The sequence below is a fragment of the Gobio gobio genome (assembly GCF_949357685.1).
Source record: "Gobio gobio genome assembly, chromosome: 7".
Taxonomy (NCBI): domain Eukaryota; kingdom Metazoa; phylum Chordata; class Actinopteri; order Cypriniformes; family Gobionidae; genus Gobio; species Gobio gobio.
The window spans coordinates 9788540-9805360 of NC_137103.1; the positions used below are offsets into that span (position 1 = coordinate 9788540).

Sequence of the window (16821 nt, forward strand, 5' to 3'; positions counted from 1 at the left end):
AACAATACAGGAGAGAAAGGCAAAAGGGTAATCCATGGAACGGGCAAGTAATCCAAAACTAAGAGACAAGAAACCAGGGAAAACACTCAAAAATCAAACATACAACAAACAAGACTTCGCAATGAATGACTGGGTGAACAGGCTAGATATAAGCAGAGGTAATGAGGTAAATGAGACACAGGTTAGGACAATGAGTGATGATGAGTCCGGACTCCTTGATCGTGTGACAGTCTGGGGTAGAGTGCCCTCTGGTGGTAATCACGGGCACTCTTACTGGTGAATCGTGACATAGCCCACCCCCCCCCCCCCCTTCTCAAAGGAGCGGCTTCCAGATGTTCCTAAAAGTGTCCAGGAGAGACGTGGAGCGGAGGCGGACGTGGGGTTGAGATGGAGGTCCAGGGCCGTGGAGCGGAAGAGGGCCTGGGGTCTGAGGCAGAGCAGGTAGCCAGGGTGGAGCAGGTCAGGTAGATGACCAGGGTGGCACAGGCAGGACAGCTGACCAGGGTGGCACAGGCCGGGTAGGCGCCCAGGGTGGAGAAGGCTGGGCAGATGACTAGAGTGGCACAGGCAGCCAGAGCGGAGCAGGCTAAACAGACGGGCCTGCAGATGGGTTTGAAGACCCCCATGGCAGAGCAGACAATCACCACAGCAGTGCAGACAGGCTTGAAGACCCCCATGGTGGAGTATACAACCACCACAGCAGTGCAGGTAGTTCAGGGGACCATGGGGGTGCAGGTAGTTAAATGGACCATGGCGACGCAGGTAGTTCAAGTGACCATGGCGGAGCAGGTATTTCAAGGGACCACAGCAGCGCCGGCAGTTCAGGGACGGCCTCCATGGACCTATAGTCCCCCCCAAAAAAAGCTTCTTGGGAGGAGCTATGGACTCTGGAGCAAGCTCATAGGCTGAAGTCCTCTCTGGACTCTGGGCAGGAGACAAAGTCTTCTCTGGACTCTGGCTAGGAGACGGAGTCCTCTCTGGACTCAGGTCAGGGGCTGGAGAGCAGTGTGCAGCCCAAACACACAAAATAGCCATCGCTGTAACAGGGAGTATTGTCGACAGTGGGACCACCTCAGAGACCCTAAGGCTTGGCATTACTGTAGAGATGCCAGCTGCTCGCACTGACATCAGTGGTGTGTAAATGAGACACAGGTGAAAACAATGAGTGATGATGAGTCCGGGAAAAGCAAATACAGCAATGCCTGAGGGCTGCCAGAATCGGATGCTATGCGTCTCCAGGCACCAGTCTGATTTTTTTGACACTGAACTGCTTGTTGGAGGTGAACCAATGAGTCACTGGAAACTCAGAAAGCTCTCCTGACCAGGGAAAAATGGGCAGCTGGAAGCCGAGAACATACTAAATGGTGTTAGGCTGGTGGCAGGCTGGGGTAGTTTTGTGCATACTCAGCCCAAGGTAAGATATGTCTCCAGTCGTGTTGATATTCATGGCAGGAATCTCTTGGATCTACCTTTCCATCTGCCTGATTTTCTGAGTGTGGTATCTAGAGGAGAGGTTTGTTGTTACACTAAGGCAGGAAGGCCTTCCAAACTTGTGAGTTGAATTGAGGACCTCGAGGGCAGTGGGAAGGCCCTTCAGTCCAACCAGATGACACACTTTTGAGAACTGATTTATAGCCTCTAGCACACATGTGAATCCGTTTGAGATGGGGAGATCAGTAATAAAATTTACTCCTAGGTGTGACCAGGGATGACAAGGAATGGACAGTTGGGGTAATTTTAAGTGTTATTGTTTTGCTGTACTATGCAATTAGATGTTGTTTTTACAGGGGATGTGGGTATCGAACATAATGTGGAAAAGTGTCTCACATTTCCACATATACATAGTATTTCTTAGTATGCATCTGGAATGATGAAAGATACTGATTTGATGAATTCTTTTGTTTTATTTCCCCTTTATATTAATTCAATATCACAAATAGTTTGGGTGCACATTTTCTAGTTGAAGTTACCGTCAGGTGGAGAGAGGAGGTTTGGTGGGTCTGTGGTTCAATTCCGGGACAGGCCCTTTCGCATAAAGCTTCTGCCTTGTTGAAGGATTGTTTGTGTTTTGTGGTTATTTTGTTTAATACTATTACTTGCTTTGCTTAAGATAGTTATTTGACTTGTATAATTCTTCTGTTTTATGATTTATTTTACTTTTAAGCAATGCTGTGTTGTGTCAGCCCTTTGTGTGAGTGAGACTGACTTATCTTTTATGTATACGTTTTTCCTTGTGTGTCATTGTGTTTGTCTTGTTTAGTTAAGTTTGGCTCTGTTTAGTTTACCTTTTTAATAGGCCCAGACTTTGATTTATTTAACAAATGTTTCCATTTTGATTTGTAACTTTATTTTTTAGCTATGAATTAAAGTAGTTTGGAAATCATGCATTCCCTTTGTTCTGACTGCTTGGTCCCTCTTTAAATTGAATCTAAACAAACACTGCACATTGTAAAATTGATACATTTATCAGAATCTCAGAAATCTTTCTACACTACTGACATATTCGCCCTTTGCTGGGTAGTGCTGTGAGAACAGTTTGAACTAGAGTAAAGTCTGAGAGTGCTGAGCAGTGAAATGAAGGATAGTGCAGCACATATTTTAGACTTTTTTTTTCTCTTTCAGAAAAAAAGCAGTTAAAACCATTTTCGGTTCCAAACCACTATTCCGGTTCACCCTATTTGTAGGCATTGCACAAATCAAGCTTTGTGAGCACTGTGGCACCACACAGTAGTTCCAGTGTGGCAGGGACCAGGGGAAGGGGATAACAGCATTTGTTGATGATCACATTGAGTGCACAGTCATCACTGCAGAGCCTCAAGCCTCCCTCCTTTTTGGCCATAAAGAAGAAGCTCGAAGTAACACAGGATGTGGAAGGGCAGATATATCCTTGTTTCAAGGCTTTCTCTTTATACTCCTCCATGGACTTCTGTTCAGCGAGAGATAAAGGGTAGATCTGACTTCTGGGCTTTGGCACACCTTGCTGTAGCTCTGTGAGGGTAGCTTGCTGTGGGCCGAAGACATCCGGAAACTAATGATATTCAGAAGGGACTTTTACCTGGTGCTTATTGCAAGGACTTTTTACATACGTGGCACAGACAGAAACAGGATGGACCAGCACAACCAGGACTTTGCATTGCAACATCAAACCACTGCAATCCTTCACCAATCCAGAGTAGGGAGCTGGATTGACCATGGCAGAACTTTTGGCATGCTGGGTGTTGGAGGTAATTGCATCAGGTTGAGCTTTGGAACTGGGGTGTGAAGAGAGGGCTTCTACCAGTTCTGGGAAGGGGTATGTGATGGATGATGATGCTGTCCCCACTGGGTCCATGGTGTGGTGATGTGGTTTGGTCTGAACACTGGGATATTATCAGTTTTATTGCAGAACATAGAAAACACAGGTAAGTACCAGTTTGTAGAGTTAACTGAAGAGTGATTAAGACGATGGAGATCAATGAAACACTCAGAGAGGAATCTGTGCTGGAGTTGAGGTAAGTACCCTACAGATAACAGAGCGTTCTATGTAGTCCAGGTAAGCAAAGACGATACCAGACTCTGACTGAGATTTTAGAGTGAGTTCATATGCTGTGACAGAAATCCATTTGCTATGACAGAAAACAGAGAAAAAGGACTGGTGTCTACACTTTTGTCAAAAAGTTAGGAAATCTTCAACACCTATGAGTCAAATACCTCCTTGCTTGAGTAGGAAATATGTTTTAGAAAACTGTTCAGACTTTTGTTGTTCCCAGGTGCAAGAATTCAAAGGATAAATGTTCAGAGGCAGTGAGTTATTTTTTGGTTTCCAATGATGGATCCGGAGTGTTGTAGACATTGACTAAAAGCTGTGAAGAATTGTAAACCTGGAGAGAAAACCACTATAGTGTTTTGGGCCAAATTTAGAGGGAAAACTGAAAGAAACTGCAATTCTGTCAGTTAATTTGGAAGAAGAGGAACTGGGAGCACCTTCAACCCTCAAAGCAAAACACAGTCATCTACAGTTTTAGTGTTCTGTTTTTATTTTAATGCTGTTTAAAGAGTAGACAAAGTGCAATACTATTTTTACTGATAAAACCTACTTTTTCAATAACTGATTTGATAATAACCCTCTGTTGATCAGACTGTCTGTGGGTGAGGATAGAACAATTTGGTAATAATCTATAGTTTTCATGAAAGCCCTGGAGCTGTCAAAACTTGCCATCCGACAGACGTTTGCTGACAAATAAACCGGCATATCTCAGTCCGGGTAACACAGAGAAAGAGAAAGAGTAGTATTTTTCAAATAATACCTACACTGTAACAATACAAAGCGGGCTGACAATCGACAAACTTACTTAAAGTCCCGACTTATTTACTGTATCCCCCAGAGTTAGATAAGTCCATACATACCATTCTCATCTCCGTGCCATAACTCTGTCTGACGCACCCACCGCTAGCCTAGCTTAGCACAAAGACTGGAGGTAAATGGCTCCAGCTAGCCTACTGCTCAATAAGTGACAAAATAACGCCAACATTTTCCTATTTACATGTTGTGATGTGTATAGTTACATTGTGTACTAAGACCGACGGAAAATGAAAAGTTGTGATTTTCTAGACCGATATGACTAGGCACTATACTCTCATTCCGGTGTAATGATCAAGGAACTTTGTGCCGTAACATGAGTGCAACGACGCAATAATATTACACAGCGCCTGAAAATAGTCCCCAGAATGCTCCCTGTGTCAGCAGGTTGTCACGTTGGTTATGTTGACAGAAGTTAGCTTATTTTCAGGCGCTGTGTAATATCATTGCGCCGCTGCACTCATGGTATGGCACTTGATTATTACGCAGGAATGAGAGAATAGTTCCTAACCATATCAGTCTAGAAAATCACAACTTTTCATTTTCCGTCTGTCTTGGTACACGCTGTGACTATACACATCACAACATGTAAATAGGAAAATGTTGGCTTTATTTTGTCACTTATTGAGCAGTAGGCTAGCTGGAGCCATTTACCTCCAGTCTTTGTGCTAAGCTAGGCTAGCGGTGTGTGCGTCAGACAGAGTTATGGCACGCACAGAGATGAGAATGGTATGGACTTCTCTAACTCTGGGCGATACGGTGAATAAGCTAAAGTCCCAAAAAGTCGGCGTGTTCCTTTAAAGTTTTATATAACATCTCTACTCCCTCCCTTTCATGTATAAAGTTGTCTGCAATAATTATGCCAGACATTTGTTGTACTTCACACAATGTATATTAATAACCAGCGTACTTAATTGTTTTTTCATTCAATCTATTCATACTTGTATTGTTTATTCTATGCATCAATTGCATTCATTTTAATAGAGGGTATACACATGACGCATAGGCAGAAATTGAAAAACCACAGTTCGTCTACATTTATGCCCTAGAAACAGATACTCTTTTTGTAAAGAAAATTCACATACTTTTGATTGTGTAGCAAAAGAGCAGTCAAGTTTTGGGACACGCTGTCATGTCATAATTGTGTCTTTAACACAAACATGCATCCAGTCATCATAAACTTGTCACAGTTAACATCCTCATAGACACATACTCCCCATTTAAGTTCAATGTATTTAATTTACGCTACAATTCTTCCTACCATATTGGAAAGAAAAGAAGTAGCTTATTTGTCTGCCAGTTGTGGACTTACTTTGCATATTAGTGTGTCCCCGGCCAGCAATGAACAAGCACATCTACTCCCAGAGGGGACTGCATCAGGGAGAAGAACAGTGGGCAGTGAGTGTTCTCCGCTGAGGGGAAGAAATACATCTGCTGTCCCAAAAATGTAGACAAAGTGCAATACTAACTGATAAACCTACTCTTGCAATAACTGATTTGTTAATAACCCTCTGTCAATCAGACTGTCTCTGGGGGAGGATAGAAAAATACAATTCTGACTGCCTGAGATTATATTGGGCTGAGATGTGGGCTCGGGCACAGTTCAGTGTATCGCGATCGGTTATGGTACGGGGTGATCACACCAATCAAACGAACCAGACTTTGGGAGTCAAACGTGCTCTGACACAGTTCAGATTGCCTAGTGTGAGTACACCCTAAGAAGCCCAATGCTTTAATAGGATGTATTATTGTCATGGGTGTGTGCACAGGAACAGGCAGAAGACACAGAAGATGCAATCCAAACGTATTTTAATCATAAATAAACTCTGGGCAGACAGGCAACAGCACAACCTAGCATAACGCTGACCGGACAAAGAGTGAGTGAACAAGAGGAACATAAAAAGCAAACAGAAACGAGATAATTGACTAAACACAGCTGAACATAACTTAACTAATGAGGGTAACTATGGGAACAAAGGACTGGCGGGAAAACTGTGACAAAGGAACATGTGACAGGATGAAAACACTACTGAAAGATCAACTAAACAGACAGACATGGGACAATTATCGATTAAACAACTTTTGTTTTTGTTACCGAAATCTCTCAGCACATCTCTCCAATCTTCTGCACTTCTCATCTCTACTCTCCTCCAACAACCACTCAAATTTACACCGATTAGGGAGGGTTAGTAAAAAAGGTTACTAAAAGGTTTACTAACAAGGCTAGTTAAAATACAGAAAAAAATGCTACACTGCTGTAAGTAGGGATGGAGAGAAGATAATTAAAAGATTACCTAATATAGTGCATTATTTTAGGGAACCGTCATTTTGTAGTGGTGTCTGAGACCATACTGGACACTGTCGAGTGCACTCATTCAATCCTATTATGCAACACAATAATGAGTGTGCAAGCAAGGTTTTGCAAAGTTGATATGGAGCAGCTAAAAAAACACACAGACCCGAGGAGAGTCTGCTGGCAAAAAATTTAATGTGACAGAGATTGTAATAAAACCAGAATCAACATTAGCTTGGCTTTTTGGAGATGGTGAGAACTGAGGGGTTTGAAATGTAAAAGAGACACAGAGGCACGTTTTTATTACTCAACAGGTGAGTAAGGTATTTTATTGAACAGGTAAATTGCCATTTGTAGCTCTCTAACAGAGTTAGAGTTCTCTAACCAAGTCATTTCATTATGATTGTTGTAGCGAAATACATTTTTAATGCAGTGTCATGTCTATTAATGGGTAAAGCTACAGTAATGTCTTCAGCTAGTCAGCTTAAGATCCTTTCCGTCTAAAATGGTTATATCTCTTAAGCTTATAGATAGTGTTTTATGAGCAGTAGGAGAACCATATTCATCCGTAGAGTCACACAGAGCCAAAGCACAACCAAAACAATGTTCTTCCGCAAAATGCATGCAGTTTTGTTTGTTTTTTCCAGAAAGTTAGTGTCATTAGTACTGCAACATTTATTGTAAATCTGCTTTGAAACAATAGTAAGCTGTATAAAGCTATATAAATAATATTAATAAATAATAATAATAAGGACCTTGCCGTTTAGGGAAGGGGTAACAGGTAGATAGTCCTTGGGTATGGGCCGAGGATGAGCGCTCCGACAGGCTTTGGCATAAAGTGTTTTAGAATTCTGGACTGTTTTTGAGCCTTTGCCGAAGAGGCCGGAGAGGTTGAGGGGGGAATTAAGAAGGACCGCCTTCTCCGCATCCTTCATAACAGAGGTGGCAGTTCAACACAACAAGACTCCCCATCGTGTGGCTGATGGATTGGGCCGTTGATTTTGTAGCTCATAGGGCGAGGTCAGTGGTGCTGCAGAGCTTTCTTAAGATTTCAGGATCTGGGCCATCGTATGGAGTGCTAAAGCTGCTTGGCTCCGAGAAGGACCGAGCTGCCGAAGAGGCCATGTCTATGCTGGCAGTGGTGTGGCACACTTTGTTAGGGTGCATTACCGTAGATTTGACCCTCAACAACTCCGGACAAAGATGATCAGGAACCAATTCCTCCACAGGGGGAAGATTTGAATATCCCCATTTGTCTACTCGTCCAACCTGCTGTGTTCTGGTGCGACGGGAGGAGTTCTCGAGTTCCTCCAATGCCTTGGATAGAATATCCAATGACAATTGCTGCTTACGCGTGGGCGTGGCCCAGGCAAATGACGCATGAGCCAGGTCCGCTTGGGCGCTCAATGGGTCCCGCGCAGACTTTGCAAGGGACTTCATTTAATTTAATCCCATGCAGATTTAAAGGGTAACTTCAGTGATTTAGCATTAAGCTTTGTATCAGTAGAAACCCGGTAGTATATCCGAATTATCGTACTTTCCCCCCTCATGTCCCCCTGAGACGAGAGAATTATGCATTTTATTTCTGGAAAAAAATCCTCAGATGACATAAATTTCGTCATTTTGAATCATCTGAGGATTTTTGGCCAGAGGCTAGAGACTACAGGAGCTAGTTCCACATGTTTTCAACCCGCCCGCAGGGGAGGGATCTCACTCACAGAATGTAAATGCGCACGGCCGCTCAGCTCGGGCATTCATAACGGAGCGGTGCAGAGCAAAGTGAGTGTTTAAACTTTTCAATGAATTCCTATGAAAGTTTAGCTTCCATAGGCATGATCTGATAATGCGCCAGACTGGACACGCGCCGAGAATGACAGCCCCGCTTGCCTCAGCTCTGCTCAGCTCTTCATCTCGTGAGGAATGAAATCTGACTTCTGCTGCATCTGTGTCGTGACTTTCGTTCGGCTCACTCACACTTTATTGAAAAGACACATTCAGTTTTTAATTGTAGTGTCTATTCTCTAACTGAACGAAATTATTTTATTACTATGAATATCAAAACGATGTTGGGGGCGGTGCCGCGGTGGGCAAGTGATAACCATTAGCCGTGGCTTTGGGAGTGGCCTCGTAGGACAGCGAAGCAAGCGCATTCTGGGAGTTGTTGTCTTTCCTCCACATTTTCTGTCTTTTCTCAGTCTAGAAGGCACCAAATTCAAAAATTATTTCACATTTCTACTACTAAAAGTAATCCACTTGTTCTGCGATGAATCCATGGCGAGAACGGCTTCTAACATACAGTAGGCAGAAGAAAGTTTCTAAGGAAATGGCGCCGAGTAACGCATTATATATGGGAGCGGCGCCGCCCCACATTCTCACGCTTGAATGCCATTGGCTATTGCAACACAGTAGCGCTATTCAATCAGGCTGCAGTATTTTTAGGAGAAATTTGTTTCCGGAACAATCTGACGCCACATTGAGAGACCGATATTGAAAGGGAACTAACGTGTTTCAAATGTCCGAGGTGCGACCGGTTTCCGGAAACAATCGTGACTAGCCAGTATCTACAATGATGCACTGTTTTTTGTTTGTTTGTTTTTTGTACAATGATGCATCATACCATGTGGTTAAGCAATGAGTTTCGTTGTTGTATGGGAAACAGGCCCTGTATGACCTTTTTTGTGCAAGTCATTGGGGTCTAGTTTTGAATCCCACAGACTTTCAATGTAAACAAAAACAGTTGAAATATGTTTCATGTTCTTTCGTATTCCACAGACGAAAGAGATGCCTACAGGTACAAAATACGTGTTAATGTTGACAGAATTTTTGGTATGAACTCTCTCTTCAGTAGTCCTCACAGACATGACAGGACAAGTCAGCCCCGTTAAAGGGACAGTCACATTTTGGCTATTTACTTAAGTTGGAATTTGTTAGGTCGCCTTTGCTTACTATGCATTGTTTCACGTATAACGTTTTGTTTCAGCATCTGTAACTCAAACCTCTGCAAGAACATCCCAGCCCTTATGAGTTGATGTCAAATACATCTTGTGTTACATTTTAGCCCACTACCGGGGTAACCCATGCTGGGGTAAGTTGTAACAATTAGACAAAACATAGGCCACATCATGCAATATCCTTCAAAAACAGGTTTATTGAAACAATCCAAAAGAACAATAGGACTTTAGAACATAGGTCTAACAAAAAAGACTGTTGATGTGTATGAGTCTTTGTGTCTATTTGTGAATATTCTCAGTCAGAGACACAATGGTGAAAAAATCAATGTTTTTAACCCTAGCGTGTAGGCTTGGTGAGCCCAGAGACAGAATAAGGAACATTTTACCCACACTTCCTTTGGCTTTGAGCAGCCAAATCGCTCCATACAAACAACATAAAAGTTTTCATTGCCTGATGTCTCAGAATCCTCACCATTGGCTTTCAATATTTTCTTTGCAACTGATCAGACTAACCTGCCCTTCTCTGTAATTAAAAAATTACATTCAAATCTATAATTATTCATGTCCTTAACAGCGAGAGCAAGCAAAATGCTAGGCGATTTTGTTTCTGTCAAACACTTTTTGTAGATTGAGTAGGCCTATAGGTTTTACAGTAGGGAAGGCTCACCGGATAAACGATTTTATTTTCCTCTAAACCACTAGATAGCACAAAAAAATCGCCACAGCACTTTCCAAAACATACTTTTGATGCACGTGGAAATTTGGGTGATGCTTGACGCGATCACGGGCAGCAAAGTTTGATTATTTGATCTTATGTTTGAATATTATTCTTTTTTTACGTAGCAAATGAGAACCGCTATAATTATAGAATATATTTTAAGATAAAGGTCTTAATGTTTGTCAGTTTTGTTCAAGGTAAGTAAAGCAACAGTTTTTCCATAACGGAAAAATATGTAAAAGTATGGTATTTGGGGTAAAAGGCACAATAATTAACATGATAATAAACAGCTGGCTGACTTTTCCATTTGTTGACATGACATATTAAGATTTTAATGTCCACTTTAGAGATAATCACCATATTTAAGATGAAACCATATTCAAAAATATGATAGGCCTATTAATCATATCATATAATATGATAATCTGACTACTGTAAATCTTTTTTTTTTTGTTTACTGTAGATATTTATTTTTGTTGCATATTAACATTTTAATGACATTGGACAAAAAAATATTATTTTATTTATCAAAATAAACAGAAAATAGTGCATACTTTGCTAAAGTGAAGTATTAACTTAGACATTATTAAAAACATTATTTCAGCTAAAGTATTTGTAAATATTTGTGTCTTTTGTCCCTTGTGTCTGTGGGGTAAAAGTCCCCCTCGCCACCTTTTAACCACTTGTATGATTTATTTTCAATCATAAATATGTTGCTCCATAAATGTTCAATACAAACATGTGATTTTTTTCTGCAATCATTCACTATATGGGAATAGTGAAAAGCTATGTTTTTCTTAAGGTGTGCCCTTGTAAGGTATGTTGTGTCCCTTTTGCTTTTCAGCTTGTCTCTGAACAAAATGGGTCTGAGTGATTCTAGGATCTATAGGATCTAATAGACGCACGTTTTTACGCGCTGTAACGATTTGCGTCTTCAGAAATAGCGCGATATTAGTGATCATATGTGGTGTTAAAGGCATTATTTTTCACAACAGATATTTTTTTTAACAATGATCTGAACATGTCATTAGTTCTATAACGATGTCGCATTTGATACATTATTAATAGGCTACAATAAATGAAGTAATTGGGTAAGAACTGTGGTTAAAGAGCTATTTGAAAAGGGAAGGTGGGTTGATGATCGCTCACTGAATTCAAGATGTTGTATTATCTGATGAAAAACTGGCGAGGGCGCCAGAGGACGCGAAAACAGTTTAGCGCGTCTCTCTCTCTCTCTCTCCCTCTCTCTCTCTCTCTCTCTCTCTCTCTCTCTCTCTCTCTACTTGAAGTGGATAACTTAACCTCGCCTTAAAGAGCCGCTCACGCCCCCACATTAACACTTGATTTGAGAGGATCACATATTAAAACGTATTATTCTAACCTATTTTACAGCGTTTGAGAGATATTGACATATTGTGAGAAACGGTATAAAGTGAAATAGCCTACCCTTCTGCATATCAGATTTAAGTTACACTTTATTTTAAGGTGTCTTTTTTACACTGTAATTATACATTTAAGAATAGTATACTGAGTCATTTTAGTTAGGCCTATAACTACATGTATTTACTATAGGGTTAGGATTAGGATTTGGTTTATGGTTAGTTCCATGTAATTATGCATAATTTATAGTTATTGATTACACTTTATTTTAAGGTGTCATTACAGTGTTATTATATATTTAAGTACTGAGTAATATTAATTAGCTACATGTACTCACTATAGGATTATGGTAGGATTAGGGTGTAGTTGCATGTAATTATGCATAATTTACTGTTAATACGACAGTAAGTAGGCTACATGTAACGTATGCAAAAAGGACACTGTAAAATAAAGTGTTACCTTATCACTACACGTATGTAACAATGACACTGTAAAATAAAGTGTCACCCAGATTTAATCGCATGATCTAGATTGGCATTGACCATAATTATAATCCCTGATCCGCGTATTATAATTATGTAGCAATAAACAGTAATGATTAGTCCATTTCCCAATAAATACCAAATAATTAAAAGGTTTTTTTTTTTTCCGGCGTACATACTTTTCAATGCATGAATTTTAAACATGGGTTTAATAAACGAAATCATTTGTCAATTGTACAGCATTTGTGGTAAATGAGGATCTATCATTTCACATATGAAAATATTGTAATTTCAGCATAGATGCATTAAACAAGAACGGTTCGAAAACGTCTACCAATATGGAAAATAATAAATATTTTTTACCACATAAATGATTCAAAAACGGCATGTAATAATATGCAATCCCCAACAAATACAGGATGTAAGAAAACCGCAGCGTTGAAATAATGCCACACAATTGAATATGTCCGTGTCGTTATTTTGTAACGAACAACCATATTCGCAACGGGATCTTCTAATTGGATGCAAAAATCTTTAACTAATGCCTCTCATTCGAAAACGTCTGTTGTGAAATAATCGACAGAGGAAGAAAAAAGAAACAAGAGCTCAGAGAGAGAGAGAGAGAGAGAGAGGGAGAGAGAGGGAGAGTGGGAGAGCCAGAACAGAAGGAAGGAACAATAGAGAATCAAAGCATAATGATATTCCTAAATGAAGAGGGAAATGTTGCCGCGCTCATTTTATTAATCAGACTGTCAATTTCACCCCAGAGGCCAACCCCAGGAGCCATCTAAAACAGAGTCCGATCAGAAGCTGCTCTCCTCACTTCTCCTCTCTCTCTCCACCTGGATATACGCGTCTGGCCGATCAAGGGCCAGATGACAGTCTCTCTCCTATTTATTTGCTTATAAACCTGTTACAATAAATGATCATTCGAGCCGCGTCACGCGCACCTTTAACGACGAAGGCGCAAACCACTTTTTGATGAATGACTTTCTGGACCAGAGAGGATGCGCGGGTCATTTTGAGCAGTCATTCGTTGCCCGCACTGGCATTCCTCTGTTTTTTGCTTCCAGCTCATAAAGGTGTTATATTATTTCGAGGCGGCAGCTGAGCTGAATGCGGATTAGATCCGCCACCAGTCATCGGAGCACCAGCCCTGGGACTTTGGATTTTGATTTTTTTTTTCTGCACGACTTCATGATGGAGAGGATAAGAAAAGAAATGATTCTGATGGAGAGGGGACTACACAGTCCAGTGGCGGGAAAGAGGCTCTCCAACCTCTCCGACTCGGCCGGGAACGCGGTGCTCGAGGCCCTGGAAAATTCTCAGCACGCAGGTCGCCTCAGCCCGAGAATAACTTCCGCCTCGCTGCATGGCGGTCTCGGGGATATTCCCACCAAAGGCAAGTTCGAGATAGACAGCTTATTTGGAAACCACCACGGCGACAATACCTCGTCCACAGAAGTGTCGTCCTCCGAAAGCAGGAAGAAAATGAACATGTATCCCGAAGTTTCTCCCGACTCCGACATGAACAGCGACGTGGAAGTGGGTTGCCCGTCTCATCGCTCACCGGGCAGCATCAGCCAACACAAGGAAAACAATGGCAAAGGTAAACAATCTGCGTGCAAACTTTGGGCTTGTGGTCCGCGCATTTGTTCGAATGCTCATTCGAGTGGGAATTGCATTGTTTTCAAGGGGTTTTCCATTTGATTTATTTGTTTACATTTGATTCATAGTACACTCTTCAAAATAAAGGCAGCAAAGGTGCGTTTTGTGTTCCCTTTTTTTCTCACTGCGAAAAACCTTTTAATAATCCAAAGCACCATTATCCACCATAAAGAACATTTTCTGCAATGCAAATATTCTAAATGGAACCATCCATGCCAATTTGGAACCTTTATTTTTAAGAGCGTAGCCTTTTTCGTTGCCTTTAAAGAATTCAATGATCAGTGATTGCATTATGTGGACTGTATACAGTGTTAAATTGATGTATTTGAATTGTCTATTTTTGATTTTAAAAACATTGCGCGCTTCTCTGGCAAATAAAGTTAAATGGAATCCCAACAAGTTCCCGTTGAATTGAATAGCTACATTTTATAAACACACCGCGGATTATATATGTTCGTGTATATTTTATTTCAATGTACAAATTAGCGTGAAAAATATCAATGTACACGTTTGTCTTTTATTTGTAGGTTTTTCGGACAGTAATTCAGGAGCCTCCAATAGTTCATCGTCTCTCTCGAATCTCAACGGTAATTCCATGGGTAACTCCAGCAACTCGAACTCGGACCAAGTGAGGAGGTATCGGACTGCGTTTACCCGAGAACAGATTGGAAGATTGGAGAAAGAATTTTACAGGGAAAACTACGTGTCAAGACCCAGGAGATGTGAATTGGCCGCGGCGTTAAATTTACCCGAAACGACAATAAAGGTATTGGTCTAATTTTGTTTACCTCTTCCATATAGCAAATAGTAGAATATGTTCCTGCTAATTCATAATGCTCATAAAATATATTTCACAGCCACGGAGGTTCAAGAGTAGAATAATGATAATAATGCACAAACAAAAACACACACATATCCGCGTTCTCATTCTTAAATAATTATTAATTGTTAAACACACATTCGACTGTGCGTAAAATGATAATGGATTTTATTTTGTCTGATGCAGAAACATGCCTCTTTTCGGCTTAACCAAAGGGGTTGCATTTACAAAATTATTCAAACTTCTCTCAAGCACATTTTATTTGAAATGCGCATAGGTTGTTTTTACCACTTAAACTGCAGTGCTTAATTGTTTTGTTCACCCCTAATTGTTACCTGTGTGTTTCTGTGTAGGTGTGGTTTCAGAATCGACGAATGAAGGACAAGCGGCAGCGGCTCGCCATGTCCTGGCCACATCCCGCCGATCCCAGCTTCTACACCTATATGATGACGCACGCGGCCGCCACCGGAAGTCTGCCTTACCCTTTTCATTCCCACATGCCACTACACTATTACCCCCATGTCGGTGTCACGGCAGCAGCTGCTGCGGCAGCCGCCTCAGGAGCCGCTTCTTCACCTTTTGCTACCTCTATTCGTCCCCTTGATACTTTCCGGGCGCTTTCTCATCCCTATTCGCGCCCGGAGCTGTTGTGTAGTTTCCGACACCCAGGACTATACCAGTCTCCCGCAGGCCTGAACAGCTCCGCGGCGGCGTCGGCGGCTGCGGCGGCGGCGGCTGCGGCTGCTGCGGCGGTCAGTGCGCCCTCGGCCGCGGGGCCGTGCTCGTGTCTCAGCTGCCACAGCAGTCAGGCTGCCAGCGCCCTGGGCTCCAGGGGCACCAGCTCTGATTTCACCTGCACGGCGAGCGGGCAGAGGTCCGAGAGCGGATTTTTGCCGTACTCGGCGGCGGTTCTCAGCAAAACTGCGGTGCCCTCACCGGACCAGAGAGAAGAAAGCGCGCTCAATAGATAGCTTAGTACTGGCATACACTCTTTTTATTTGAAGCACATGTAATTATTATTATTATTATTATTTATTTATTTTTAAATTAAGGGACAGCATTTCCATTCCAATAAAACGCTCAGAATTATAAAGATATATTTAAAATAAGCTGTTAAGGATACTGAAGGCCTTGTTACAACACACTGTATTACAACATATAATAATGAGCAAATTTACACTAACATTTAATTTTACTTCTCGTGTATTATTATTATTATTATTATTATTATTATAACTGTACACTATTCAAAATAAAGGTTCCAAAATGGTGTTTTAGAAGAAATTTTCATTTTCGGTTCCCCAAAGAACCTTCAGTCAACAGTTCCCTTGTTTTAGAACATTCTAAAATTCCGAAGAACCCTTTCCACTGTAAAGAACCTTTTTAGAACATTCTAAAAATCTGAGGAAGCCTTTTCCACCATAATGGAACCCCCGGTACCAGTACAGAACCTTTATTTTTAAGAGTGTATATGCAAATATTATTTGTTATTAGATTGGACCACATCGTGCAGTAAAGAGAATATATACACTGGTTGTGCCACTTTAGCATCGGTTAAGGGACCAGGCGCGAGATAATGATGCTATTCTGAAAGTGTTGCTGCTCGAGGGACTCTCCCTGATCTAGGAGTGTGTCGCATAAAATCTGCACTACTGCTACAATGTCAATTCTGCTGTTAATAATGTGAAGATTATGACGAAAATTGCCAATCATGTACCTTGATGGACCTCCTTTGAATGTGGAAATGTAAGAAAGTTCCCGTTCTGAGACTCGCTGTCAAAGCGTAACAACCCGCTGTGGGAAGTCATTAGACAAGATAGATAAAAGACCTTGAGCATTTCGCATTGTTCTTGGTGTGTAGATTGTACAGTATTAAACGTGGTATTCGTTACCTGAGATTTTTTTTTTATTTAAAAAAAAAAAAAAAGCAGGAAAAAAAAAAAGATCCCCTTTCCACCGAGTCCTATTTCCAATCTTCTTATTGGAAGGTTGGCCGGCCTGGGTAGGCTTTTCTCTCAGAGATGTTCCGCTGATGCGAGCAGTCTCATTAAATCCAAACCGATATTTCCATAATACTCCCAGTAGAGACTCTTCACTCACAAAATAATGGGATTATCCACACAACCCCAAACTTCAGACAAATTGCTCATGCATTTCTGTCTGCATACAT

General features: G+C 41.4%; 1 protein-coding gene across 1 annotated transcript; it reads left to right on the plus strand.

Moving 5' to 3' along the window:
- Positions 1 to 13360: 13360 nt before the first annotated feature.
- evx2 (even-skipped homeobox 2) lies at positions 13361 to 15622 on the plus strand (the record flags this gene model as incomplete). Its single annotated transcript, XM_079820872.1, has 3 exons — positions 13361 to 13772; positions 14359 to 14597; positions 15005 to 15622. 3 exons carry the CDS (start codon positions 13361 to 13363, stop codon positions 15620 to 15622), a joined length of 1269 nt encoding a protein of 422 aa, XP_079676998.1.
- Between the last annotated feature and the right edge of the window lie 1199 nt (positions 15623 to 16821).